Source organism: Gorilla gorilla, chromosome 2 (genome assembly GCF_029281585.2).
Source record: "Gorilla gorilla gorilla isolate KB3781 chromosome 2, NHGRI_mGorGor1-v2.1_pri, whole genome shotgun sequence".
In the NCBI taxonomy this organism is placed as follows: domain Eukaryota; kingdom Metazoa; phylum Chordata; class Mammalia; order Primates; family Hominidae; genus Gorilla; species Gorilla gorilla.
Window position 1 is genome coordinate 161,748,932 of NC_086017.1, and position 27,400 is coordinate 161,776,331.

General features: G+C 37.7%; 1 protein-coding gene and 1 pseudogene across 1 annotated transcript; one reads left to right on the plus strand and one right to left on the minus strand.

Moving 5' to 3' along the window:
* The first annotated feature begins 33 nt into the window (after positions 1 to 33).
* Positions 34 to 27,162, plus strand: SELENOT (selenoprotein T). The gene is made up of 6 exons (XM_019023439.4): positions 34 to 267; positions 19,092 to 19,202; positions 19,750 to 19,876; positions 21,530 to 21,617; positions 23,738 to 23,891; positions 24,387 to 27,162. Exons 1-5 carry the CDS (start codon positions 131 to 133, stop codon positions 23,860 to 23,862), a joined length of 588 nt encoding a protein of 195 aa, XP_018878984.1. The 5' UTR covers positions 34 to 130; the 3' UTR covers positions 23,863 to 23,891; positions 24,387 to 27,162.
* On the minus strand, positions 8,003 to 8,628 carry LOC101144066 (histone deacetylase complex subunit SAP30-like; annotated as a pseudogene).
* Positions 27,163 to 27,400: the final 238 nt, after the last annotated feature.

The window sequence follows — 27,400 nt, forward strand, 5'->3', positions numbered from 1 at the left end:
GCAGGCGCATTACTACTCCCCTCCCCCGACCTTGGCTGATCGCGCCTGCGCAGTGGGGAGCAGCTCGCTCCTGGGCTTTGGGCTGGCTGCAGTCTGTCTGAGGGCGGCCGAAGCGGCTGGCTCATTTAAGATGAGGCTTCTGCTGCTTCTCCTAGTGGCGGCGTCTGCGATGGTCCGGAGCGAGGCCTCGGCCAATCTGGGCGGCGTGCCCAGCAAGAGATTAAAGATGCAGTACGCCACGGGGCCGCTGCTCAAGTTCCAGATTTGGTGAGTATGTGCACTGGGCCCCGGCCACCCCGCCGCGCCTCTGCTCGGCGCCATTGGCTACGCGAGGCCCCGGCTTCGCTGGCCTCGTAGAACTGTGCCGGCGCCCTTCCACAGCCAGCCTTCTCGCGGGCCCTTCTTAGCGCTGTCAGGCCGCCCTCCTTTTCCAGGTATAACTGCTCACTTGTTTTTTGCCTCCTAGAACAGTGGGAATGGGGAAGGAGGGCGCGAGAAGGTTAAACGCTGAAAGGCGAAGACTGGGGGACACCTGTTAGTACGGAGGACTGGTTGGCGGCGTCACGCCATAGCCACCCCGGCTGCCTGCGGAGATGGGGATGAGTAGGCGCCGCGTCGGCGGAGGAGCGCCAACCGTTTGTCAGTTCACTTTTTCTGCCCTCTTTTCCGGGGTAATGCCGGGCGGCTTCGCTGCCTGGCTAGATGAAGGTTAATTCGGGTCATTGGAGAGGATCCGGGAGTGACAGACGCCGTTTTTCTCCTGGACTTGCTGGGGGGACTGTTGAGTTTGCGAATGGGGCGTCTGACAGCTGGAGGGGGTGGAAGGAAGGTCTGGGGATGCTGGTTCTGTTTGCCATTTCCAAAGTGTCAGAAAAGGAGCACGTTGTTCTTCTAAACATTGACAGTTCGCTCGCATTCCCTCCTCACCTGCCTCCCAGGAGTTGCCTGCTCTGGCATCTCTTTCTACCTTTCAGTTGTCTTGTGTATTCAGCCGATCTCGGCAGTTTTCGACAGCGTTCTTTAAATGATTTTGTTTTTAACCTAATCGTTAGAAGCAGGGCAATGATGCATTTTATAAGGTAAGTGGGGTTGCGGGTGGGGATTGAAAGGCTCTGAAGATGGGGGAAAAAACACCAAAATTGTAAAATTATAGAAATGAGAATCTTACACCTCCAAAGATGACATTTTCTCAGGATAGACTGACCATCCCAGGATAGCCAGATTAGTAAATCATCAGAGTCCTGATACATTGGAATGTTGGTGTTGGACATCATTCATTTAAAACCTTCTTTTAAGAACTTCATGTATTAGTATATTAAAGTTTTGATTTTCTACTTCTCCAACTAGCTTTTTACTTACTCACTGAAGACCAAGCAAATCTTTAAAATAATTTTTAAAAATCGGCTTAAGGTGATGTTTGAGTTAGAAAATAAGATGGTGAGACTTTATTTTTTTGAGTGAAAACTAAAACATTGCAATTTCTCCTGATTAAAAACAAACAAGGCCGGGCTCGCAGGCTCACGCCTGTAATCCCAGCACTTTGGAGGCCGAGGCTAGCGGATCACCTGAGGTCGGGAGTTCGAGACCAGCCTGACCAACATGGAGAAACCCCATCTCTACTAAAAATACAAAAATTAGCCTGGCGTGGTGGCGCATGCCTGTAATCCCAACTACTTAGGAGGCTGAGGCAGGAGAATCGCTTGAACCCGGGAAGCGGAGGTTGCGGTGAGCCGAGACTGCGCCATTGCACTCCAGCCTGGGCAACAAGAGCGAAACTCCGTCTCAAAAAAAAAAAAAACAAACCTCCCTGTACAGTGTACTATGTTTCTGGAATATATCATCTTTCATGTAATACTGCAAATGGGAGAATGGTTTATCCATTAACTTTTTTCCTTAATTTTTAAATTAGAAGGTGGTAATCATTTTACTAGCCTAAAGATTGTTAAGGGTTGTGATACTTACGGATTTAAGTGTTAAAAAATTGCAGTTTTCAAATTATATAATTTTTCTGTATCCTACTTTTATCTCTTGGTTGCATTTTTGCTTTTCCAAAATACCCCTTTTACTTTTGCTTTTTTTGGAACACTTGTCACAATAATTTACCAGGTGTGCCTTCCACCAAGGCTATTCATAGCAAGGTTTTCAAAATGTGTAAACAAACGTAGGGAAGGGCATTCAGTCCTTCAAATTAAACTTTTAAAAAAAGTAGTAAGTACTTCAGTTAAACTTTTGATACTTTGTTTTTCTTTGTTTTTAAGTACAGACCTGTCCCAAAAGTCTAATAATTTTCTTTTACAGTCACTCTGAGCATGTTATATAACAAAAATGCTTCCATTTTAAAAATTATTTTTATTTTTCTGACACTATCCACCGGAGATCATTTTTTGTTTAATCTGTAGATGGGAAATAACATTATTAATAAGACCCACCAAATACAGATCAACTTAGCTTGTTGTTTGTTGCTTTTCCCCCCAGAGATTAATCTGTTTATGGTAAAGTGAATATTGGGTTTCTGGTTTTGCTAGAATCTTGTGGACATTAATTTGCAGTTTGTTTGAGAAAGGACAGGAAGCTAATACATTTGAGGATAAACATGAGAATTTTAAAATTCCATTTGAAGTCAGTATTATAAAATGCAGTTTTTCATTAATTACCACTGCTAACAATCAAAAGAGAACTATTTTACCTTCATTTCCACTGACTTTTTCCCCTTATATTGATCATGAGTACTTTATCAAAAATAACTATACCTCAATATATCACCTGGTAATTGTACCACTTTTGCAATTGTTAGTCAACACAATAGCAACATAGTGCTGAGAGATCAAGCTTGTAGAGTAGCTTAAGACAGAGTTTCCTATTCTCATTTTTTTTTTTTCCTTTCTTTCTTCCTTTTTTTTTTTTTTGCTGAGACAGAGTCCCGCTGTGTCACCCAGTTTGGAGTGCAATGGCATGATCACAGAGCCTTGACTTCCTGAGCTCCGATGATCCTCCCACCACAGCCTCCCAAGTAGCTGGGACTGCAGACGCGCACCACCACGCCTGGCTAATTTTCATATTTTTTGTAGAGACCTGGTCTTGCCTTGTTGCCTAGGCTGTGTGTAATACCTGCTGTATGCCAGGAATTAAGCATGCTAAAGATGTGACCATCTCAAGAAGCCTACCAGACTGGCACAGTATTACTTGTGTATCTGAGTCTGTGGTTTATTATGTTGATTGAGCAATATAATTAGATACTTTTGATTATATTGGCTTCATACTTGGAAAAAAATTTATTCTGCTTATTTGGACGTTTAACACTTAACATAGAAAAAGGAAGTTCTCTAATCAGAGCTTAAAATTCCATTGTTTTTGAGACAGTGTTGCTTTGTCGCCCAAGCTGGAGTGCAGTGGTGTGATCTCAGCTCACTGCAACCTCTGCCTCCTGGGCTCAAGAGATTCTCATGCCTCAGCCTCCTGAGTAGCTGGGACTGCAGGTGTGCACCACCACGACTGGCTAATTTTTGTATTTTTAGTAGAGACGGGGTTTCACCATGTTGGCCAGGCTGATTTTGAACTCCTGACCTCAAAGTGACCTACCCACCTTGGTGTCCCAAAGTGCTAGGATTACAGGTTTGAGCCACTGCCCCCGGCTGAAATTCCCTTTTTGTGTTTTCCTTTTATTGATTTTTATAAATTTGTATTGATAGTTACTCTTAGGCATGATGTTTGTCATACATACTTTCTCCGTATATGCGATTTAACATGTAATCAGATCTACAGCATTTAATTAGTTGCAGTTTAAAGAGATTATTGGCTACAACCCTTTACAGTTAATATTTACTTGAACATTTGACAACTGAATTGCTGAGAATAGTAGATTAAATGAAATTGAGATTTCAAAACATAAGTAGAATATGGCGGGATTTTCAAAGTTTTGTTAGTTTGAGAATCTACTGCTGTAATTTTAGGACAGCCAACTTCTAAATGTTGTTTTAAGAGGTAAATGAAAACAGTACCAAAACAGATTTTTACTTAAATTTACAACTACTCAGCCTTGGCTTTCATAGTATGACAGCAAGAAAATAAAGACCTAAGGTTGATTTGGATGTTGATACTCATCAAGATTAGTAGTAAAATGCTGAATTGGAGAAATTGTGAGTTACAGAGATCATGTTGGTTACTGTAGACTTGATATTTGCATATTCAACAGATATTGGAGCACTTACTCTGTGCAGGCACTTTGCTTCCTGCAGAAAATTCAATTCAGTGCTCTCATGGACTTCACAGGCAAGAGCAGATGCAGACATTAATCCATGGACTGACCACACAGATAAAATTCAATTGGTGTTAAGTGCTGTGAAGAAAGATTATGTGGTGGTATGAGAGATACCTAGTCGGGATCAGGGAAGGTTTCCATGAGGAAATGAACTTTGAACTGAGATTCGAAGGATAAGATTTATTTGGCGAGAACTTTCCAGGCAATGGGAATAACATGTTCAGTGTACTTATAGTAGGAAAGACCACAGTTTTACCAGAGAAGCCTAAGCCTACTGACCTCAGAGACCTAAAAGAAGGTGCCGTTAAGAGCTTGAGGGTCTGGCAGGCCATGCTTAACAAAGACCGTTTGGTTTCCTTGTGGAAAAGACATTCCAGGAGACAAAGAATTGATGGGAAACCATTTAGGGCGGCTTTTGGAGTTGTCCAGGCAAGAGATAATGAAACTTGGAAAAGTAAGGAGGTGGTAGAAATAGAAAGAGATGTATTTGAGAGATCTTTATGTGGTAAATTTAACAGCTCTTAATGATGAATTGTATGTTTGTGGGGAAAGAGAGGTGGCATGAAGTGAGAGATGTCAAAGATGATTCCTGAGTTCTGTGGTGATGCTATACCATTCACTGGAATGATAATTAAAATAAACAAGTATTATGAATGTTTTTGGTGGGAGGGAAGGAATCCTGATTTTTGAAGACTAAGGACATAGTAGCCAGGGGAAAACCCCCACAAAGAAATTTTTATCTCCAAAATAGCCATGATAACTGAAACTAAGAAACTTAAATTAACAGTTACTTTATTACATCAAACCTAAAATACATAATGGGTTGTAAGATGTACCATGATTTTATATGCCATTTAGAAGAAAAAAATACTGCCATTTAAATGGACACACTAATGATTATAAGATAAATCCTGTGGCTTTGTTTGTTTGTTATTTTTTTTTAATTTATAGAGATGCTACATATAGCCACGTTTAGTGGCTTACACCTGTAAATTCCAGCTACTCAGGAGGCTGAGGTGGGAGGATTGCTTGCGGCCAGGAGTTCAAGACCAGCCTGGGCAACATAGCGAGACTTTGTCTCTAATTTTAAAAAAAGGAAAAGTAGAGATGCTAAATATGGAAAAGTATGCTTATTGGTATCAGTGAAATAAAGGAGTAGTAAGAAGTTGGTGTAGATAGCAGGTTAGTAGTAGTAGAGTGTTACCATTAAAAAAATAGCTGCAGCATGTAATTGAACACCTTGCACATAATAGTTGTTTCCACTTAATAATGAATTAAGTACTTAGTTCAAAGCTTTTAGATATAGGTAAACATGACTGAATGATCTTAAAGGTTTTATATCCTTTTACAAAAAATTGAAACATAATTTCCTAACAGTTTGCCATTAAGGCAAATGCTGGACAATTGAGTTGAATATATTATTTAGAAATACCAAGATAACCCCTAAATTTTGATTAGGACAGTTTCTTTCTCTCGCCTGATTGTTCTGCCTAGGACTTCTAGTATTATGTTGAATAGGAGTGGTGAGAGTAGACATCCTTGTTTTGTTCCAGTTCTTAGGGGGAATGCTTTCAACTTTTGCCCATTCAGTATGATATTGGTTATGGGTTTGTCAGAGATGGCTCTTACTATTTTGAGGTATGTTTCTTTGTTTAAGTTGTTGAAGGTAAAACTTAAGTTTTGAATACATTGCGCCATCAGTAACTTTTCGGCCTGGCCTCCGTGCCTCTATAGGTGGGACTATAAACTTCCAGAATTCTCTGTGCTACTGCTAGTCCTTTTCCTGCTGCCCTGAAACTGACACACCCTTGCTACTTATTCTGTTGATGTTTTCTTTTTCTTTTTTTGAGACTGGGTCTCACTCTGTCACCCAGGCTGGAGTGCAGTGGTGCAGTCATTGCTCACTGTAGCCTCGACTGCCGAGGCTCAAGTCATTCTCCCACCTCAGCCTCCCAAGTAGCTGAGATTACAGGCGCGCACTACATGCCTGGCTAATTTTTGTATTTTTTTGTAGAGAGGAGGTTTCACCATGTTGGCAAAGCTGGTCTTGAACTCCTGGGCTCAAGCAGTCCTGCCTCAGCCTTCCAAAGTGTCGAGATTACAGGCAGGAGCCCCCTTGCCCAGCCTTGGTGTTTTCTTTCTTTTTAAAACATCCTCTGTCAGGATATAGAAAGTTGGGAATGGGAGCATGGATAGTATCTTACTTCACTGAAGTTGGCCAACTATTTGGTTCTCCCTTTGGGATGAGCCTTAGATCTGTGAGCTTTCAGATAGGAATTTTCCTGAAGCAGAGTTTAGGTAATTTTTCTTAATCTTGACCTTTCTGTCTACCTTATAATTAATATAATTTTCTCCTAGATTTTGTCATTAGGTTGTTGGTTAAAGTGTCAGTGTTTGGTATGATTTATTTTTGTGAATTTTTGTGATTTCAGAATTTGAGTAAGAATTTGATAGGGGCTATGTACCAAAATTACATTACATTAGAGAATTTCATTAGTTTAATGTTTTAAAAGGTAATTTTGGCTGGTAGAAAAAAATGAGGAACAGAGTGAATGATATCAAAGATTCCTAGTAGTTATGTGAATGAAAATGGAACCCAACTGTTTTACTTATGATTGGCCTCTATTGTCACATTACAGTGCTTACTTTTGAAGGTAGCTTAACTAATTTTGTTATAGTTTGGCATTATGAAACCTAGCATTTGTACCACAAGCAAGACAGTCTTTTCATTAGGTATAAAGGTACCCTTTTCTTTTCATTTTGACAAAGGTGTTCATTTGATAAGTAGTTGTGTCATTAAGCAGAACTACTTATGGTTGATTTGATTTGGTTATCTCAGCACTACAAATTCAGGATGTCACTGTGTTTGGTTTTTCTTCAAGTTTGCATCTTAGTAACCAAAAACAGTCTTAACATTTCAATCAGTCTATTAGACTGGGTTCATGTTTCATTATTTTCAATTTTGCTGGTAGAGAGAAGGAAAGGATAGAATATACATAATTGATGACCTAAGAGAAGTGTGATAGAAAGATACACCAGTGAAATTATTGTTCTTTCTCTCCTTGCTCTTTAATTTGTGTTTGTGATTTGTGCACTGCTTTCTGGGCTTGCTTCTGCATTACCTTATAATTGTTCCCCAGGGTTTGATGTGTATTTGTCTCTCTGAAATTAGATTGTGAACTCCTTCAGGAAAGGAGACTAAAAAATGTTTTACTAACATTTAAAGTATCCAAATGCTGTTAACATTTTTCTAATAATGGTGATAACCTACCTACATACATGTGTCACTTTTACATGCCTTATCTCTTGAGTACTCTGAGAACTACCTGTGTATTGCAGGTGTCATCCTACTCATTGTACAGGTGTGGATACTGTGACAAAAGCAGGTTAATGGACTTGACCATTGTCTTGTTGGTCAGTGAGAGAGCTGATTTCCTGACTCTGTATTTAATGGTCTTGCCACAGTACTATTGCATCATGAGTCGTGTGTGTGTGTGTGTGTGTGTGTGTGTGTGTGTGTGTATTTGTTTTTATTTTCTTTTTTAATAGTAATAACTTTTATTTAAAATAGTTTTTAATTTAGGAAAGCTCATTTTACATGAGTTTCCAACTAATTATTAGAGTCAGAAACAAAGAAAATAAAATCAGAAAATCTTCTGCAGAAAAAATACACAAGGAACATTTCTACATGTGAAAAAGCGGTAAACAGTGTTAACATCCAAGTTTTTAGTCTCAATTCCACATCTAGTGAACACCACTATCAACCTTGAGATCTGATTTGTTCTTGTCATTCTTCACTGATTAGATGAAATATGTTAAGGTGTCTTTTTCACTCACTGGAATAGACCTAAAGTGGCAACCAACTATCTCAACAAGTTGTGCTTTATTAAGTCCTGGTCTGGTTGGTGGCTTTAGGTGTCTTTTGTATCTCCTAAGTGTATTTACTTGTAATTGGTATAAACCTCTGGGGTATCAAAATCTTGAACAGGTGAATCACCTCCATCATCATCACTCCCTTTTCTCTTTCTTCTGTTTCGAATACTCTGAATTAAGTTTTTATGATAATCACATATGTAAAGATGCCTGCGCTCTTATCCAGCTCGATCTTCACCTTCTGGGATATGCTCTTCTGGATCCTCTTGCTGAAGCTGGCGTTGCCTGCTGCCCGACCGCACCGCTCACCATCCTCCGCAGGCAGCACAGTTGCCAGGAGCCCGGCCTGGCCGCCCCCAGGGGCCCAGCCGCTGAGACCGCCCCTGCGCCCGGCCCCTCAGCCCCAATTTCCCGGACGAGGCACTGGCGACCACAGCGGCCACTGCGGCTGCCGCCTCCCCACTGCGGCTCACCTCATCAGGCGTGAAGCCGTTCATGTCTCCGAGCTCCAGGGTACCGGCGCTGACAGAAATCCCCACTCTCCTGGCCGCTCCGTCGGCGGCAGTTCACTCTGCACACCAAGTTAGCTGCATGGCAGAACACCAACTGGGCCTGCTGCTGCTGGCGCCAAAACAGTGGACAGTGCCGAGGGCCGGGACGCAGAGTCGAGCGTCTCCTGGAATGGAGACCCCGCTCACTGTCACATGGGGTCTTAAGCTTTTTTTTTTTTTGAGACAGAATCTCGCTCTGTCGCCCAGGCTGGAGTGCGGTGGCGCAATCTTGGCTCACCGTAACCTCCGCCTCCCGGCTCAAGCTATTCTCCTGCCTCAGTCTCCTGAGTAGCTGGGATTACAGGCGCCCGCCACCGCACCCAGCTAATTTTTGTATTTTTAGTAGAGACAGGGTTTCGGCATGTTTATCAGGCTGGTCTCAAACTCCTGACCCTAAGTGATTGGCCCTCCTCGGCCTCCCAAAGTGCTGGGATTACAGGTGTGAGCCACCATGCCCGGCTATATATATATTTTTTAATGTTGGTCATTCTTTCTAATGTTAAGACATATCCTTTGAGGATAATTAGATTTTGGTGTCATGTAATTTGGGTGGTCTCACATAATTTCGATTCATATTCTGGATCTGCCACCTATTAGTTATATGACTAAAACAAGTTAACCTATCGGAGTCTATTTGCTCATTTATAAAGTGGGCATGATAGAACTTCACAGGATTGTCTTGAGGGTTTAATAAGAATATAGCTAGCTAGGTAGTTTGTTCAAGGACGTAAGTATCTGATAAATCTTAATGTTTCCCCTGTTGGTGAGTCAGAACAGAAATAAGAGTTGAAACTGCTGGTAAGCCTATTTTGTCCATCTTCTTATTTTGCCCATAGTTAAAAAGCCACTTTTGTTATATTCTGCACTAACTTCCAAAGTTCATTTTGTTTTAGGTTTTATTCTTTTAATTAGACATATTGTCTAAAACCAAAAAGTCATGTTTCTGAAGCAGAGTTTTTAAAAGATACTTTATATTTCTCATTAAGATTGTGACTAGACAGAATCCCTCCCCACACACAAACTCCAGCTTATCTGTTTTTCAATATCTAAGTTAGAGTTCTTGGCACTATTCACATTTTTACTGTACCTTCTTGAAGATGAGAGTCCGAAAGATTTAAAGATTTTTGAGCAGAATTAGACATAAAAAACTGTCATAGTTTGGTGTTGCTATAATAGAATATCACAGACAAGGTAATTTATAAAGAAAAATTTCTTTCTCATAGTTCTGGAGGCTGGGAAGTCCACTGTCAAGGTGCTGGCATTTGGTGAGGGCCTTCTTGCTGAGTCAGCTCATGGTGGAAGGTCAAAGAGAGGGCAAGCGAAAGGAGGTGATTGAACTTGCAACCTCACCTCCCATTAGACCCTGCCTCCCAACAGTGTTGCATTAGGATTATTTTCATCCTATGCTTTTTGTAGGACATATTCAAACCATACATAGCACAACATACTTGTTAAAATTTTAAATCACTGTTAAAGCATGTTTCTTTGTTATATGTGGAAAGCATTGCCTAGTAATAACTTACTAGTCTTAAGGTAGTTTTCTGAAAAAAAAATATGAGTGGACATAGTACAAATATCTTAATACATTTTTTGATTTGTTTTGTGGAGTGTTATGTGATATAAATTGCAGTTGCACAAAAGTGAATAAAGGAAGATAATTGTAAAATCTGATGCAGCAAAGGTTAAATACTTTAGGGACATTCTCTTCACTAAATTATGCAGAAGATGGGAACTTTTTTTTTTTTTTTTTAAGAGAAAAAGACCCAGAGATGATTGAGAGGTTCAGGTTAATTAACATGACGGTGCATTCATCTCATTAGGTTCCCTAAGATTCTCAACACACGGTGTGTTGGCCACTTGATTGATTCACAGGTTTTTTGGAGAGAGGATCTTTGCAAGATAGCTCTTCTGCTCTTGAAGACTGGCAGTAGTTACAGGTAGAGATAGATATGTTACTGGTTTTGTACAAGATGCAAAAGATAAGTGGTAGTGAAGCCACCCTGGCCACAGGAGAAAGCACATTCATCAAGAGACAGTACACTTTAGGTTTATTTTTTTTTTTTTAATCCAAGGCTTTGGGATCAAGAGAAGGTAAGGTGCTATTGAACAGTTTTGAGTAGTGGCACCACAGTGCCAGAAAAAGATAAATTGGGCTTATAGATGCTGTTATAATAAACATTATAAAATGAACATGCTAACAAGTACAAAGAAAATAGATATATAAAACTTTTATTCGAGTTAGCTGGCTATTCTGTTGGAGATTCTTAGGAGCTGTGAATGGAGGCAGGTAGGGGATGACTAGTGAGAGGAAGCTCAAGTGAGGCACATCCTTCCTATTAGTAATTCTTAGAAGCTACAGATTAGCTTGTCAGATTTAAAATGTTAGTCAAAATAAATATACCTGAGGTTTCTTAATTGGAAAAGCAGGTCAGATGTGACTAGGAATGGAGGTGGGTTTTTTTTTTTTTTTAATGGAGGATTTTAGAAGGCAATAGTGTAGAATTTAGAGCTAGAAAGGATCTTACACATGAAAATACGAAAAGTAGACTTTGTAGGTTTATCTAAGATTTTTATTTAGTGACAGAGCTAGAACTAGGATCCAGGGTTTCTCTTTCATGGTTAGTTCAGCTAGGAAGAATATTTAAAGAAGCAAGGGTAATTAAGATGAACCTTGATAGGTATAGGAAAGAGGTAAGAGAACAAAAATCCAGTAGGTAAGAAGATGGAAGAACTTTAAAATCATTTTTATAAGAAATAGATATTATTTATTTAGAATTTATGAGATGTTTCACAGAGGGCTTGAAGTGGGAAAATAATTGAAATTATATAGACCATATAAATACTTCTATAAAACATTTGCTAAAATTGATTCTATAATTCATTGTCATTTATTTATTTATTTATTTATTATACTTTAAGTTTTAGGGTACATGTGCACATTGTGCAGGTTAGTTACATACGTATACATGTGCCATGCTGGTGTGCTGCACCCACTAACTCGTCATCTAGCATTAGGTATATCTCCCAGTGCTATCCCTCCCCCCTCCCCCCACCCCACAACAGTCCCCAGAGTGTGATGTTCCCCTTCCTGTGTCCATGTGATCTCATTGTTCAATTCCCACCTATGAGTGAGAATATGCGGTATTTGGTTTTTTGTTCTTGTGATAGTTTACTGAGAATGATGGTTTCCAATTTCATCCATGTCCCTACAAAGGACATGAACGCATCATTTTTTATGGCTGCATAGTATTCCATGGTGTATATGTGCCACATTTTCTTAATCCAGTCTATCATTGTTGGACATTTGGGTTGGTTCCAAGTCTTTGCTATTGTGAATAATGCCGCAATAAACATACGTGTGCATGTGTCTTTATAGCAGCATGGTTTATAGTCCTTTGGGTATATACCCAGTAATGGGATGGCTGGGTCAAATGGTATTTCTAGTTCTAGATCCCTGAGGAATCGCCACACTGACTTCCACAATGGTTGAACTAGTTTACAGTCCCACCAACAGTGTAAAAGTGTTCCTATTTCTCCACATCCTCTCCAGCACCTGTTGTTTCAGATTTCCTATACACCAACAACAGACAAACAGAGAGCCAAATCATGAGTGAACTCCCATTCACAATTGCTTCAAAGAGAATAAAATACCTAGGAATCCAACTTACAAGGGATGTGAAGGACCTCTTCAAGGAGAACTACAAACCACTGCTCAAGGAAATAAAAGAGGATACAAACAAATGGAAGAACATTCCATGCTCATGGGTAGGAAGAATCAATATCGTGAAAATGGCCATACTGCCTAAGGTAATTTACAGATTCAATGCCATCCCCATCAAGCTACCAATGCCTTTCTTCACAGAATTGGAAAAAACTACTTTAAAGTTCATATGGAACCAAAAAAGAGCCCGCATCACCAAGTCAATCCTAAGCCAAAAGAACAAAGCTGGAGGCATCACACTACCTGATTCAAACTATACTACAAGGCTACAGTAACCAAAACAGCATGGTACTGGTACCAAAACAGAGATATAGATCAATGGAACAGAACAGAGCCCTCAGAAATAACGCCGCATATCTACAACTATCTGATCTTTGACAAACCTGAGAAAAAGAAGCAATGGGGAAAGGATTCCCTATTTAATAAATGGTGCTGGGAAAACTGCTAGCCATATGTAGAAAGCTGAAACTGGATCCCTTCCTTACACCTTATACAAAAATCAATTCAAGATGGATTAAAGACTTAAACGTTAGACCTAAAACCATAAAAACCCTAGAAGAAAACCTAGACATTACCATTCAGGACGACATAGGCATGGGCAAGGACTTCATGTCTAAAACACCAAAAGCAATGGCAACAAAAGACAAAATTGACAAATGGGATCTAATTAAACTAAAGAGCTTCTGCATAGCAAAAGAAACTACTATCAGAGTGAACAGGCAACCTACAAAATGGGAGAAAATTTTCGCAACCTACTCATCTGACAAAGGGCTAATATCCAGAATCTACAATGAACTCAAACAAATTTACAAGAAGAAAACAAACAACCCCATCAAAAAGTGGGCAAAGGACATGAACAGACACTTCTCAAAAGAAGACATTTATGCAGCCAAAAAACACATGAAAAAATGCTTACCATCACTGGCCATCAGAGAAATGCAGATCAAAACCACAATGAGATACCGTCTCACACCAGTTAGAATGGCAGTCATTAAAAAGTCAGAAATTCATTGTCATTTAAATAAAGTGGGCCTGTGTCAATATTAATCAAGTGCTATTTGAATGTCTACTTTCAAGTAGCTGGGACTACAGGTGCATGCCACCATGCCCAGCTAATTTTTGTATTTCTTGTAGAGACGAGGTTTTACCGTGTTACTCAGGCTGGTTTCAAACTCCTGAGCTCAAGCAATACACCTCCTGCCTTGGCCTCCCAAAGTGCTGGGATTACAGGCGTGAGCCACTGCACCCAGCCAAAGTGAGAAATGGTTTTACACAGGTGAATACTATGATGGAATCTACACTCAGGCAGCTGAACTGATTGGAGGAAGGATAGGTAGAAAGCAGCATACCAATTATTATAATAGTTGAAAGGCAGCTATGAGCATGTGGTGGTAAGCCCAGTTGTAATAGAAAAAGCAAATAACAGCTGAGTTGGAGGACTGTTTTGAGAGAAGCAGGCTGGATATGTAAGGAAAATTATATTCAGAGTGCATTTGTTTCTCTCATTCTGTGTTCCTTTTTTTCTCATCTCTTGCCAACCTGTGTTTCTTATAACTAGTCTTAAATCTTTTCTCTTGTTTAGTAATGATGGAAATGCTAAAAAAAAAATTTTGTTTTAACAAATTGAGGAAAGGCATGGTAACTCATGCCTATAATCCTAGCACTTTGGGAGGCCGAAGCGGGAGGATCACTTGAGGCCAGGAATTTGAAACCACCCTGGGCAACATAGTGAGATCTCATCTCAACAAAAAATTTAAAAATAGCTGGGCATGGTGGCACATGCCTATAGTACCAGTTATTGAGGAGACTGAGGCAGAAGGATTGCTTATTTCCTGTTTATCTTGTATTTTTACCTGTTGGTTGTAGATTGATTTCAGGTGACATTTGAATAAACCCAATAAAGAAGCCAGGACCCTCCACGTCTTAGAAGCCACGTTAGGCTCATTTTGTGTGTATTTCTACACTGGTAGACACTGTAATGCTCTAAGAGTGCTGCAGCTGTAAGAGAAATCACCTGGTCTCATATAATATAGTTCCTTAACCTGATAAGCTACTACTTGTGTAGTGTTGTTTATGCAACTTTAAAAAAAACAAAAAAAACAAAAACTGAGCATGCTTTTTATCTTCATTCAAAGTGTTTGCAACTGTTTTTGTTTGGTTTGGTTTGGTTTGGTTTGGTTTTTGACAGTCTCACTGTCTCCCAGGCTGGAGTGCTGGAGTGCAGGAGTGCAGTGGTGCGGTATTGACTCACTGCAACCCCCGCCTCCTGGGTTGAAGTGATTCTCATGCCTCAGCCTCCCAAGTAGCTGGGACTACAGGCACGCGCCACCATGCCCTGCTAATTTTTATATTTTTAGTAGAGACAGAGTTTCACCATGTTGGCCAGGCTGGTCTCAAACTCCTGACCTCAGGTGATCCACCCGCCTCAGCCTCCCAAAGTGCTAGGATTACAGCACTGCACTGGCCGATAGTCACTTTTTAAAATCCCAGTTCTTCATTTCTAGAGAAGGAACTCTGTTTGGATCTTCTTGTTACAGGTTTGTATTTCTGGAACATCAGCTATGACAAGGAATTAGGCCTCGTTGTGTAAATGGGACCCAATGCTATGCGTGGATGGCTATTGTGAATCAAACGAGAGAGTGAATTGGAGAGATTGTGAAAATAGAAAACCACAAACAAGTATTTATTTTGTAACAATAAATATCTGAGATCTTGTTCATGTTGTCTTTTAATGAGGATGCGAGAGATTGGGGTTTATGATGGGCCTAGGTTTGATATAAGTAGGCATTTGACTCCATTTAGCAGCAAATGTAATAGAGAAGGTGAAAGTGGAATGGTTGGCACTATGAATTAGGACACTGAACACATACTGCTCTGTCATCCAGGCTGGAATGCAGTAGTGTGATCTCAGTTCTCTGTAGCCTTGACTTCTTAGACTCAAATGATCCTCCCACCTCAGCCTCCCGAGTAGCTGGTACTTCAGATATGTGGTACCATACCTGGCTAATTTTTTCTTTTTTTTTGTAGAGATGGAGTCTCACTGTATTGCCTAGGCTGGTCTTGAACTCCTGGGGTCAAGTGAACCTCCTGCCTCAGCCTCCCAAAGTGCTGGGATTACAGATGTGAGCCACGATGCCCAGCCTATGATAGACTTTAAAAAGCACAAAACCAATTTGAAATAGCATGCACAAGAGATTTTGCTGTATTTTCGAAATTTCCTTTCTGTTCTGCATAGATCATCTAATATGTAAGCAAGATCTTCTTTTAGAAAAGTACTGTTTCCAAAATATTTTAAATCAAGCAATTGCAACAGTTGATTCCGTATAGTAAGGTATATCTGTGTTACTAGAAAGGGATTTGCAAAGTGATAGCACTTAAGATTTCTTAGCCGGGGGTGGTGGCGGGCGCCTGTAGTCCCAGCTACTGGGGAAGCTGAGGCAGGAGAATGGCGTGAACCCGGGAGGCGGAGCTTGCAGTGAGCCGAGATCGCGCCACTGCACTCCAGCCTGGGCGACAGAGCGAGACTCCGTCTCAAAAAAAAAAAAAAAAAGATTTCTTTTCGGCTAGGCATGGTGGCTCACGCCTGTAATCCCAGCACTTTGGGAAGCCGAGGCGGGTGGATCATGAGGTCAGGAATTCAAGACCAGCCTCGCCAACACGGTGAAACCCCATCTCTACTAAAAATACGAAAAAAATTAGCTGGGCACGGTGGCGGGCGCCTGTAATCCCAGCTATTCAGGAGACTGAGGCAGGTGAATCGCTTGAATGCGGGAGGCGGAGTTTGCAGTGAGCCGAGATCGCGCCACTGCACGCTAGCCTGGGCAACAGAGTGAGACTGTCTCAAAAAAAAGAAAGATTTCTTTTCAGGAGTTAGTTTTAATTCCTAAGGACATTTAGTCCGGAGCAGAAGGATAGGCAGCTGATGCAGCATTTTTAATGTGTTCATATACTTATTTGGAGGTGTACTGAGAGAGGCAGTTTTAACTCATTGACCCAAAAAGAGTGGAATAATTGGAAAGAAATGGGTGAGATGGTAGAGGTGATGGTTACTAGCTCTTTACCATGTATACCTTTAACATTTGTCCACCTTGGTATGTTACATTTTGGAAGACATCTGTTAGCAGTAGTGATTGCTGCTTCACAACAGAAAAATTATTTTAGGGAAAGCAATTATATAGGAAAAAGGGTTCCTTGGTTTTCACAAGTCTGGAAGCAAATATAAGGAGGAATATGCGTAAGTAAACTTGTCTAAAAGTATGTTGTGGCTATCTTATAAACTGCTTTATTTTTCAGAAGTAAGGAAAGTTCAGTTTTAAAGTCCTTTTTGGAATCAGATTATTAGCTAAATTCTATTTGGAGTTTCACACAAAGGTCTAAGACTTAACTGAAGATTTAGGGCCTGATGAACCAAGTAGATTTATGCTTCTAAACACATTAGCCAGAAAAGTGGGTAACTATAGGGGGAATCTGACTGTTAGTTCAGCCTGCGCATATGCACATCTCTAGTTGAGTCTCTTAGGGTTTCCCTTAAGGGACTTCTTGGGGCTCATAAGCTTGGTCTTCTCAGAAGAATCTCTATATCTTCATCATGGAAAAACCCAGGAGGCCAATTGTATAGGTACCCGATGGTGGCATTGTGGACAACGGGAACTTACTTCCTGGACATATGAAGGATAGCTCTTGAATCATCTAATTGTTAAATTTGGGGTCTAGTGGAAAGGGCCTAGGACCCCAAATCACAAAGACTGTGTTCTGGTCCCATCCCTGGCACTCAGTGAGGACAGGACCGTATCTGTGTTACTCACCACTAAATACTCACTGCCTACTACAGTGCTTACCATGTAATAAATAGGCATTCAGTAAATATTTGAGTGAGTGAAATAATACATTGGATGCGTAACTTCGGAAAAGTCACGTTATCTCTCTGGGTTTCATTTTTCCCCCCTTCATCTATAAAATACAAGTTTTGACTAACCAAGTCTCTAGTTCTCAAATTACTGCATTAAAAGTTAGAAAGATACAATTATTTTAGATAATCAACTCCATTGTAAACACCAGTGCAAACTTGGGCATTGATATCAGGTGGCATTTCTTGGTTTTAAGGTAGTTAGGCTTATAGGTTATCTAGATTATTTTTGTAAAAAGCAATATTAAACATTTTTTTATATTTGCCTTTGCTTTTTTGGTATAAAGAAAGGATTAATACATTTTTTTGCAGAGAAAGCAATTGTGGCAGAATATTAATATGTGATGAATCTAGATGAAGTGTTTATGTAAGATCTTTATACTAATATTACAACTTTTCTGTAAATTTGAAATTATATTAAATTAGTAATTTGAACTCAGAAAAGCCCAGCATGTAGTGAGAAAGAATAAAAAGTACAACAATGGTAATAATAAAACATTAGGTGGATGTTAAGGATAGTATTTGGAGATTCATAAGTTCACTTAAGTATAGAGATTTGTATCTTTGCGAAATATTTAGACTTGTAAGGGACATTCATTCTAAATGTAAAGGAAATATTCACTGTAAAGAAAGACTGGTGAATTTCTCACTTACCGTTCCCCCACACCCCCCCAAAAAAACACAGGTTTTCTTAAATTGAGATCTACTAACATTTTTTACCATTTTACCGTGTCAGATAGAAACTCCATGCTGTTCCTTTGGCTTGGTAGTAGTGGTTATCATTTTTTTTTCCTTGATTGACAAAGCTGGCACCTCAGCTTTTACTGTAACTTAATTACTGAACCTGTTTCCTCTGTACCAAGTGGTACCTTATGATATTATCTGTTCCTTAACTTAGAATTTAGTGAACTTTAGTGTTTAACAATATTACCTGAATTTGTAAGTTCTTCTGTTGATATAAATGTACCATCTTCTTTTTTATCTCATATGCACTCTGGTGGCATATTTCCTTTTTTTTTTTTTTTTTTTTTTGCTGGGGCAACATCTATCTGAAAGTGAGTTGCTTAGAGACTTTAGAGACTTTAATCTCCAGAGTAATTATAAGGATTTTCTGTCCATATTATTGAAAATTATGTTCCCAATCTTCGTTTTCCTTTGCAAAGTAGAATCAAATTTTAGAGTTAGAAGGGTTCTAAGTCTAAGTTCCTTTTCTTGTGCTTGGGCAAACAAGTTTGCCTGGTTAAGGGCAGAATGGGAATAAGAACCAGAGTTTCATTCTCTCATGCCTTGATTTTTTTTGTTTGTTTGTTTTTTGTTTTTAAAGTCTTGTGTCCCAAATTTGAAAGTCTGTAGTTCAGATGAATAAGAATTGTTTTCATTTCACTGTTTATACAAGTAATTGATACTCCCCCAAAAAGGCCCAATCTGTGTGAGAGCTCAAAGTATGCTGAATGTGAATAGATATTTGCTGTTGTCCAACAGTAACCCAAATCTATAAAGTTTAATGTTCTTTTTTTTTTTTAAACTTAAAAAAATCAGGCTGCATTACTGGCATATATAAAGTTTAATGTCTTAATGGAAGGATTTGAGGGGGTGGTAACTGAAATATGTGAAATGTATTTAAAAAACTCAATGTATTTGTCATCCTGGTTCAATTATTATGAATTTGTGACTGCTTTTGAGAAAAATTTGTAATCTTGATAATTTTTAGGCTTTAACTAACTACAAAATAAATTTAGATATATGCTAAATGACTTAATGGAAACACTTATTTTTCTGCAGTGTTTCCTGAGGTTATAGGCGGGTGTTTGAGGAGTACATGCGGGTTATTAGCCAGCGGTACCCAGACATCCGCATTGAAGGAGAGAATTACCTCCCTCAACCAATATATAGGTAAGAAATTTTAATAACTTAAAAGGAAAACAATGTATTTGACTTTATAAGTGTTTGTGAATTGGTTTAATTAGCTGTCCTTAGTTATTGTAATTACTTAGTTGGTTATAATAATATACAGAGAATGCTGTTTTATATATAACAAGTTTATTTGACCCAATATAGAAGGCTTTTTCTGTAAGAAGGAATAGGGTCATTTCAGAGATGGCAACCCTTCTAAAGATGTGTTTTCATATGTATTTTTAATTGTGGAAATAGAATAACAATCCTAAATTTTTATAGAAAGTGGTATTAAATTCTGTATTTCATAAAATAATAGTATTTTTAAAGACCAATTCTGTATAAATTTGTAGGTTAATTTTTCAGGTGATTTTAAATATATTAAACATTTTTGTTTTAAAACTGCACAATAAACTTTAATTGCTTTTTCTATAAGTAACTTTTAGATTTGGTGTCTAGAAAATCTTTACATACACTTGAATTACTAAATTTTAAAGTAGGTTGGAAATTGTGGCTTCTGATGATTTTCTTTCTTTTCTTTTGATAGACACATAGCATCTTTCCTGTCAGTCTTCAAACTAGTATTAATAGGCTTAATAATTGTTGGCAAGGATCCTTTTGCTTTCTTTGGCATGCAAGCTCCTAGCATCTGGCAGTGGGGCCAAGAAAATAAGGTATGTAACTTAATAGCTTTGGTAACTGTAGGTTTTTATGTTGTCAGTGAAATATTCTAATAGATTTTCTTATTTTGAATACTTGTTATTGATTCACCTGTTAACATGTATTATTTTAATTTATACCAGTTTTATCTCTGGGGAAGTCACTTAACCTCCCTTCACCTTCATTTCCATATTGATATATTAAGAATGATTAGGTCTTAACCTTTTTATTTTGGGGGGATAGGGAGGTGTTAGTTTAGTATAACCTGGGCACAAAATAATTTGTTATCTGATTTTGATTATATTACTTAGGTCAAATCATATCCAGCAAAACATAATATATACATAATGCAGGCCTTTTAAACCAATTAATGTCATATTAGTGGGTTGATTCACATTAAAAAGGGGATTCCCATTAACTTGTTCTTATCAAAACTCCTCTCTCTCTTTTTAAATTATTTGTCCTTTGCCTCTTCTGTTTATGGATCTGTTTGACTAATTGCCTGAAAGAAACAATATAAATATACTTAAGAACTTTGTGCTGTTTCTCTTTTCCTTTTGTAGGGTCTTATTGCCACATACATTCTTTCTAGATTACTTTGATTTTAATTTATTTTACTTTTAAGTAAAATATTTTAATATTTTAATATTAAAATGATTTTAATCATTGTTTCTGGAGGGCTTACTGTCCTGTCTAAAATGGGTCTAATTTTTATTTTTCTTATGGATTAGATTTTTCTAGGCTTCCTTTTATGAAGTCTTCCTTTTTGGAGTCTTCTGTCTGATCTTGTCCTTTAATTCTAGGCTGAATACCTTTAGCAGACTCCTGCATAGCTGTGCTTCTTTTTCTTTGGGAACCATTTCTTTCCAGTAACAGGCAGGACTTCTTAATATAAATATCTTCAAGTGGTATCTCTAATTGAAATATATCTCTACCCTGTAGGTTTTATGACATTTCCTTGTGTATTGTTTCCATGAAAATAGACTTAACATTCCCAAATGGTAGAGTAATTCCTATAAAAACAAACCCCACCTAGCTCCTGTGGGGCAGTAGGGAAAGCTCTTTCTCATCTGCTGTGAACATTTGATTTATTTTTCTGAAACAGCTTGCTGTGAATTGGCATTCTCACTGCATCCTACTTTTAGTCCTGTGATTTTGTTAAAGTAAAATTTTCTGTCCAACAAGAAACACCTAGCCGCTTTTGGGAGAGAGTATAGATTTGCCTTTGAAAGGTGAATGAATGTACTTTAATATGCCTATGCTTTCTAACCTACTTCTTTCTTAGTTTGACTTAAAATGATTTGTTTGAAACATATACAGGTTGTATTGAATATTATATGGAGTTACTAATTTTGCATCACAAGTCTCTTATGAATTCATATATTATAAAAATGGTAAAGTGAACTCTTATGCTTGTATTCTTTTGTTTAACTTATTAAGGCTATTATGAAATCTCTCAGAAATTCTGTGTACATTATGAATATCATCTATAAGTGCTTCAGCATGTATGGAGCTGCAAATTAATATTGGTTTACTTTTGCTCTATGTATGTTATCTGAACATATGGAATAGCAATAATAGTTTTTATGGGAACTTTTAAAGTAGATTAAAAAGAGCATTTACCAAAAATGACTTTGCCTGTTGTGCTTAATTATATTTTCTTTTAGGTTTATGCATGTATGATGGTTTTCTTCTTGAGCAACATGATTGAGAACCAGTGTATGTCAACAGGTGCATTTGAGATAACTTTAAATGGTAGGTTCTGAATAGTTTGCATTTTGTGATTGATTTTAAATGATTTATAATGAGTATCAAGCTTTTATCTTTTATAATAAGATAAACTTCTTTAGTGTTTGTATAAAAGTAAGTTTATTTGAAAGAAATTGAAAATTCAGGAGATAGAAGAATTTAGAAAATTTTAACTTTTTTTTTTTTTAATTTGCTCCCTCAACTTAATCTCTTTACCTCTGCTTGAACTTCACACCTTCGAATTCCTTGAGGAGTTGGCCCTATTCTTATATCAGATTGTCTCTGTGAACTTTATCTACTCCCATGGCTTTAAAATAACATCTGTATGATGATCCCTGAATGTATATCTCTCGATCTCTCTCCTAAAATGCTATGCTGAAGAGTCTTAAACATAACCTACTCTAAAATAAACTCTTGCTTACTTCTCCTTCCTATAATGTCTGTAAACTCTTTTGCTCCTCCTTTGACATTTCTCATTTACTTAATGATACCATCATTTGTCTACTCAGTTGCCCATGCCAGAAACCTATGATAATATCACCGTCTTCCCTAGTCCCCCTATTTAATGGATTACCAAGTCTTCTCAGTTCCACCTCCTAAATTTCAAAAATCTACCTTCTGTTCATCTTAACTGCCACCACCCTAGTCCAGGACACAATTAACTTGTTACCCTCTTCTGCATTCTCTAAACCAGGGGTTGGCAAATACGGCCTATGAGCTAATAATGTTTTTTACACTTTTTGGTTAAAAAAAATGAAACTAATGTTTTATGACACATGGAAACTATGTGAAATTCCAACTTCTGTGCTTATAACTAAAGTTTTGCTTTGCATCAATGAAAAATTTGTAGAAATTTATCTTTATATTATATAAGTACCTACATAATGTTCTTGATTTTTATCTCTTGGTCCATAAAGTGTAAAATATTTACCATCTGCCTTCTTACAGAAAAATTGACCAATATCTGTTCTAAACAATAACTTTTTTTTTTTTTTTTGAGACGGAGTCTCACTGTGTCGCCCAGGCTGGAGTGCCATGGCGCGATCTCGATTCACTGCAAGCTCTGCCTCCCAGATTCACGCCATTCTCCTGCCTCAGCCTCCCGCGTAGCTGGGACTACAGGCGCCCGCCACCACGCCTGGCTAATTTTTTGTATTTTAAGTAGAGACGGAGTTTCACCCTGTTAGCCAGGATGGTCTTGATCTCCTGACCTTGTGATCCGCCCGCCTCCGCCTCCGCCTCCGCCTCCCAAAGTGCTGGACTTACAGGCGTGAGCCACCTCGCCCAGCCTAAACAATAACTTTTTTAATGCAAATTTTATCTTGCTGCTTGAGTGTTCCCAATTCATTAAATGACTTGACTTTGTTCTCAAGATAAAGACCAGAACATTTAATCTGGCCAAAAGGCTCTGCATGATCTAGTTCAGTGGTTAGCAAGCTGTGGTCCTATGGACCATATCCTCTGCTGCTTGTTTTGTAAGTAAAGCTTTATTAGAACACAACCATGTCCATTTGTTTGTGTATTGTTACAGCTGCATTTAGGCTACAAGAGTTGAATAGCTGTGGCAGAGACTATGTATCTTCCCTAGCCCAAAATGTTTACTTTCTGTCCCTTTACAGTTTATTGACCCCAGTCTAATCCTTTCCACCTTCCCATCCTCCCTTATATCACTCCTCTTCTGTATTTCCCTCAGCTATGCTGATTTTCTCTTATTTTCACGTGCCAAACTACTTTCTGGTCTTTACATTTCTGTTCTCTCCCTCAAAGGTTTTCTGCTCTCATGAATCCCCACTCTGTCGTGGTAATTTTTCTTTATCTTTTAGATCTCAATTTAAATGATACTATTTCTCTGACTAGACAGGGAGAGCCTTGTGTATATGTCCCTCCTAATACAGTAGTGCCTTTTAGTTTTAGTTCTAAGTACACAATTGTAATTTTGTAGCCATTTGTGTAGTTCTTTTGACATTTCCCCTACTGGAATGTAAAGTCCCTAAGAGCAAGCAGTGTACTTTTTTGCTTACTTTTGTATCCCAGTTGTGTACATAGATGATAAATATTAGTGGGATGAATGCGTATTATAAAATCATCTTTAATTTTTTGGGGGGCGGTGCCATTTATTTTTATAGATGTACCTGTGTGGTCTAAGCTGGAATCTGGTCACCTTCCATCCATGCAACAACTTGTTCAAATTCTTGACAATGAAATGAAGCTCAATGTGCATATGGATTCAATCCCACACCATCGATCATAGCACCACCTATCAGCACTGAAAACTCTTCTGTAAGTTGTTTAAAATATAGCTAATGTATAGGTTTCTGTTGATTCTTATGACTCAGCAAGTTAGTAAATATTACATATATTATCACTTGAGTTTCCAATTTAAGATTAAACAGAGGGATGTATTCTTCATTAAAATGTTGAAGTGTATGAAGAGAGTTCGGCCCTGCCAAAATAAAGTCAGGTTGTTAGTAATTTTATCTTCAAGGCTTAATGAATGGGTCTGTAACCTTATTTTCTTTACTCTAAATTCCTAATGGCCAGAGTTGATATATTATGCTAGAGGTGTGTATACTTCCTGTCCTTACCTTCCAGTAATTAGTTCCTGAGAGTATGCAAATTCTTTGAACATACTCAAGATAAAAAATTTATAGGCAAATGTGTGAACACAGAGAGGTATTAGTTAACTTTTTCTTTGTGATCAATGAATTCACTTTCTAAAGAGTTTTTATGAGTGATTTTTGCAATAAAATATTCTTTTTTCTGTATATCTTTCAGGCATTAAGGGATCATTGCAAGAGCAGCGTGACTGACATTATGAAGGCCTGTACTGAAGACAGCAAGCTGTTAGTACAGACCAGATGCTTTCTTGGCAGGCTCGTTGTACCTCTTGGAAAACCTCAATGCAAGATAGTTTTTCAGTGCTGGCATATTTTGGAATTCTGCACATTCATGGAGTGCAATAATACTGTATAGCTTTCCCCACCTCCCACAAAATCACCCAGTTAATGTGTGTGTGTTTTTTTTTTTTAAGGTAAACATTACTACTTGTAACTTTTTTTCTTAGTCGTATTTGAAAAAGTAGAAAATTGAGTTACAATTTGATTTTTTTTCCAAAGATGTCTGTTAAATCTGTTGTGCTTTTATATGAATATTTGTTTTTTATAGTTTAAAATTGATCCTTTGGGAATCCAGTTGAAGTTCCCAAATACTTTATAAGAGTTTATCAGACATCTCTAATTTGGCCATGTCCAGTTTATACAGTTTACAAAATATAGCAGATGCAAGATTATGGGGGAAATCCTATATTCAGAGTACTCTACAAATTTTTGTGTATGTGTGTATGTGCGTGTGATTACCAGAGAACTACTAAAAAAAACCAACTGCTTTTTAAATCCTATTGTGTAGTTAAAGTGTCATGCCTTGACCAATCTAATGAATTGATTAATTAACTGGGCCTTTATACTTAACTAAATAAAAAACTAAGCAGATATGAGTTAAATTTAAAAGTTTCAATTTATTGCTCAATGTACCTGTTAACATTATATTTAACAATTGCTTAAATTTTTGTTTTTGATTTATGGATAATTTCTTAAGAGTACACACTTTAGATACACAAATAATCGTTCATTTACCATCTTTAGGATCATTGAAACTCATCTCACTAAAGAAAGTTCACTTGAACCTCTTTATAGCATTGATACTAGGTGAACAGAAATTACCTGACTAATAATTTGTCTAACATCATATATCAGAATTTTATTGTATATGATGAACAAAACTTAAAATTTTTTAAATTTAATTTTTAAATACTGTTTCAGAGTTCTAAAAAGGCAGTTTTTTAAAAAACTTAAGTTGATAAAAACTAAGAATAATTTAGCAGAAATAGAACCAGAATGTAGAAGAGTAGTCATGTAACAGCAGTAATAACATACTTCAGCTTCCATATAGGAATAGAAGTGGTAGAGCCAAAAGTGATTTAGGAAAAAGTTATAAGGTACAGGTTGAGTATCCCTTTTCCAAACATGCTTGGGACAAGAAGTATTTCAGATTTCATAATTTTTTTCAAAGTTTGGAATATTTGCATTATACTTACCAGTTGGGCATCCCAAATCTGAAATCTGAAATGTTCCACGAGCATTTCCTTTGAGTGTCATGTTGGCACTCAAAAAGGTTCAACATTGAGTCCACTTAACACTTAGGTGTTAGAAGACCTAACTTTCTGTAACAATTAACCTTATACTTTGTTTGTCATCGAATATTTGTTGAATGCATGTCAGGTAATGGTCTTGATTGTGATAGCTTCAAGGTGGAACATACTGTAATCTCCAGATGCTAGGAAGTTAGTCTAATAATTCACTGCAGAAAATTGATTAAGTGGCTATCCTTTTAATTAAGAGTGTGGAGTCATAAACTTAAGTTCTTCATATAGTGACAAGAGTCCTTAGAGATTGTTATTCAAGTTCCTTAGAAATTGTTATTTAGGTATAATATCATCTTGTCTTTGACTAGAGCTTGAAACCTTGTTATCTGATTGTGTACCACTCCAAATTCCCTGCCTTCTGCAAGTTGAATGTCTTGCTGAATGTGTCTAGGGGTTCATCTTCAGTAATCGACATTCCACTAGTGCCATAGTTAACTTCATGACATGTAGACATTCAAAACTTGAGCCTTGGATGTTCCTGTGGACCTGACAGTTAAAAATATAAAGAACCTAGGATTCAATTCCAACTTTCTCTGTTTGCCTTGGGTTGAATAACTTATCTTTTGGAGAATAGCTTTAAGTGGCTTAGACACTGATAAAATTCAGCTGTATTGTTGACACTCATCTCTTTTGTCTTATGCTTAGCCATATTTAAATCTTGAATTTAATAGAGTCTAGTGAAAAAAATGAGTGGGAAGAATGAATATAAAAGTAATAATATAAAGAAAAAGGGAAGGTAAACTATTTAGAATGTAGTTTTGTTATATTCCCAGCATTTCAATATTTATTAGTTACTTGTAAATTACTGTGGCTGTGTAGTTTATAAATGTCTGTGCACTATATTAATTAGAAGACCATAGAACATGCCAGCAGGTTGGCTAATGCTATGGGGGTTTTTACCACAGTTGCCATTGTGGAAGAAATTGTTTGGTACATTAATAAAAAAAGTTGGTAAAACATGGTTTTATACCTCAGTGTATAAGATGTGCAAGACAAATATGCTTATTTCCTTTTCTAGAATATAAGTGATATTATTTGCTTTTGACACTAACACTATTAATGACAGGAGTCAATCAGCCTTTACAGCTATCAAAACATAATGAGATCCCAATGATGATTCTTTTTTACTTTGAATGTTAATTAGTTTGGGACTTTGATTGGCTGGCAAACATTTTATCATTGTCAGAATTTAATTTAGATTTCAAAAATAGCTTACAGGATTTTAAACATGGTGTGGTATTCTAAAGCCTTTTTTTAAAAAAGAGATCTTTTTGAGAGAAACAAATGAGGATTGTAAAGTTTGGGGACTTACCTCTGTAGCATTGTGAAAATAAACTTTGATTAAGCTGATTTGAAAGGAACTCCTACTTTGTGGAATTGAATCTACATTAGAGCACTTTATATGGTAACTATACTCACAAAATTTTGCATTATAAAAGTTATTATCATTACTTTTTAATGGCTTCTTAACCCGACCAGTGTTTATGACTCACTATCAGTCTGGCACTCAAGTCTTACCATACTCTTGGACCTTATGCTACTTCTCAAGCCTTACGGTCTACTTGTGCTTCAGTGCTGCTGAACTGTC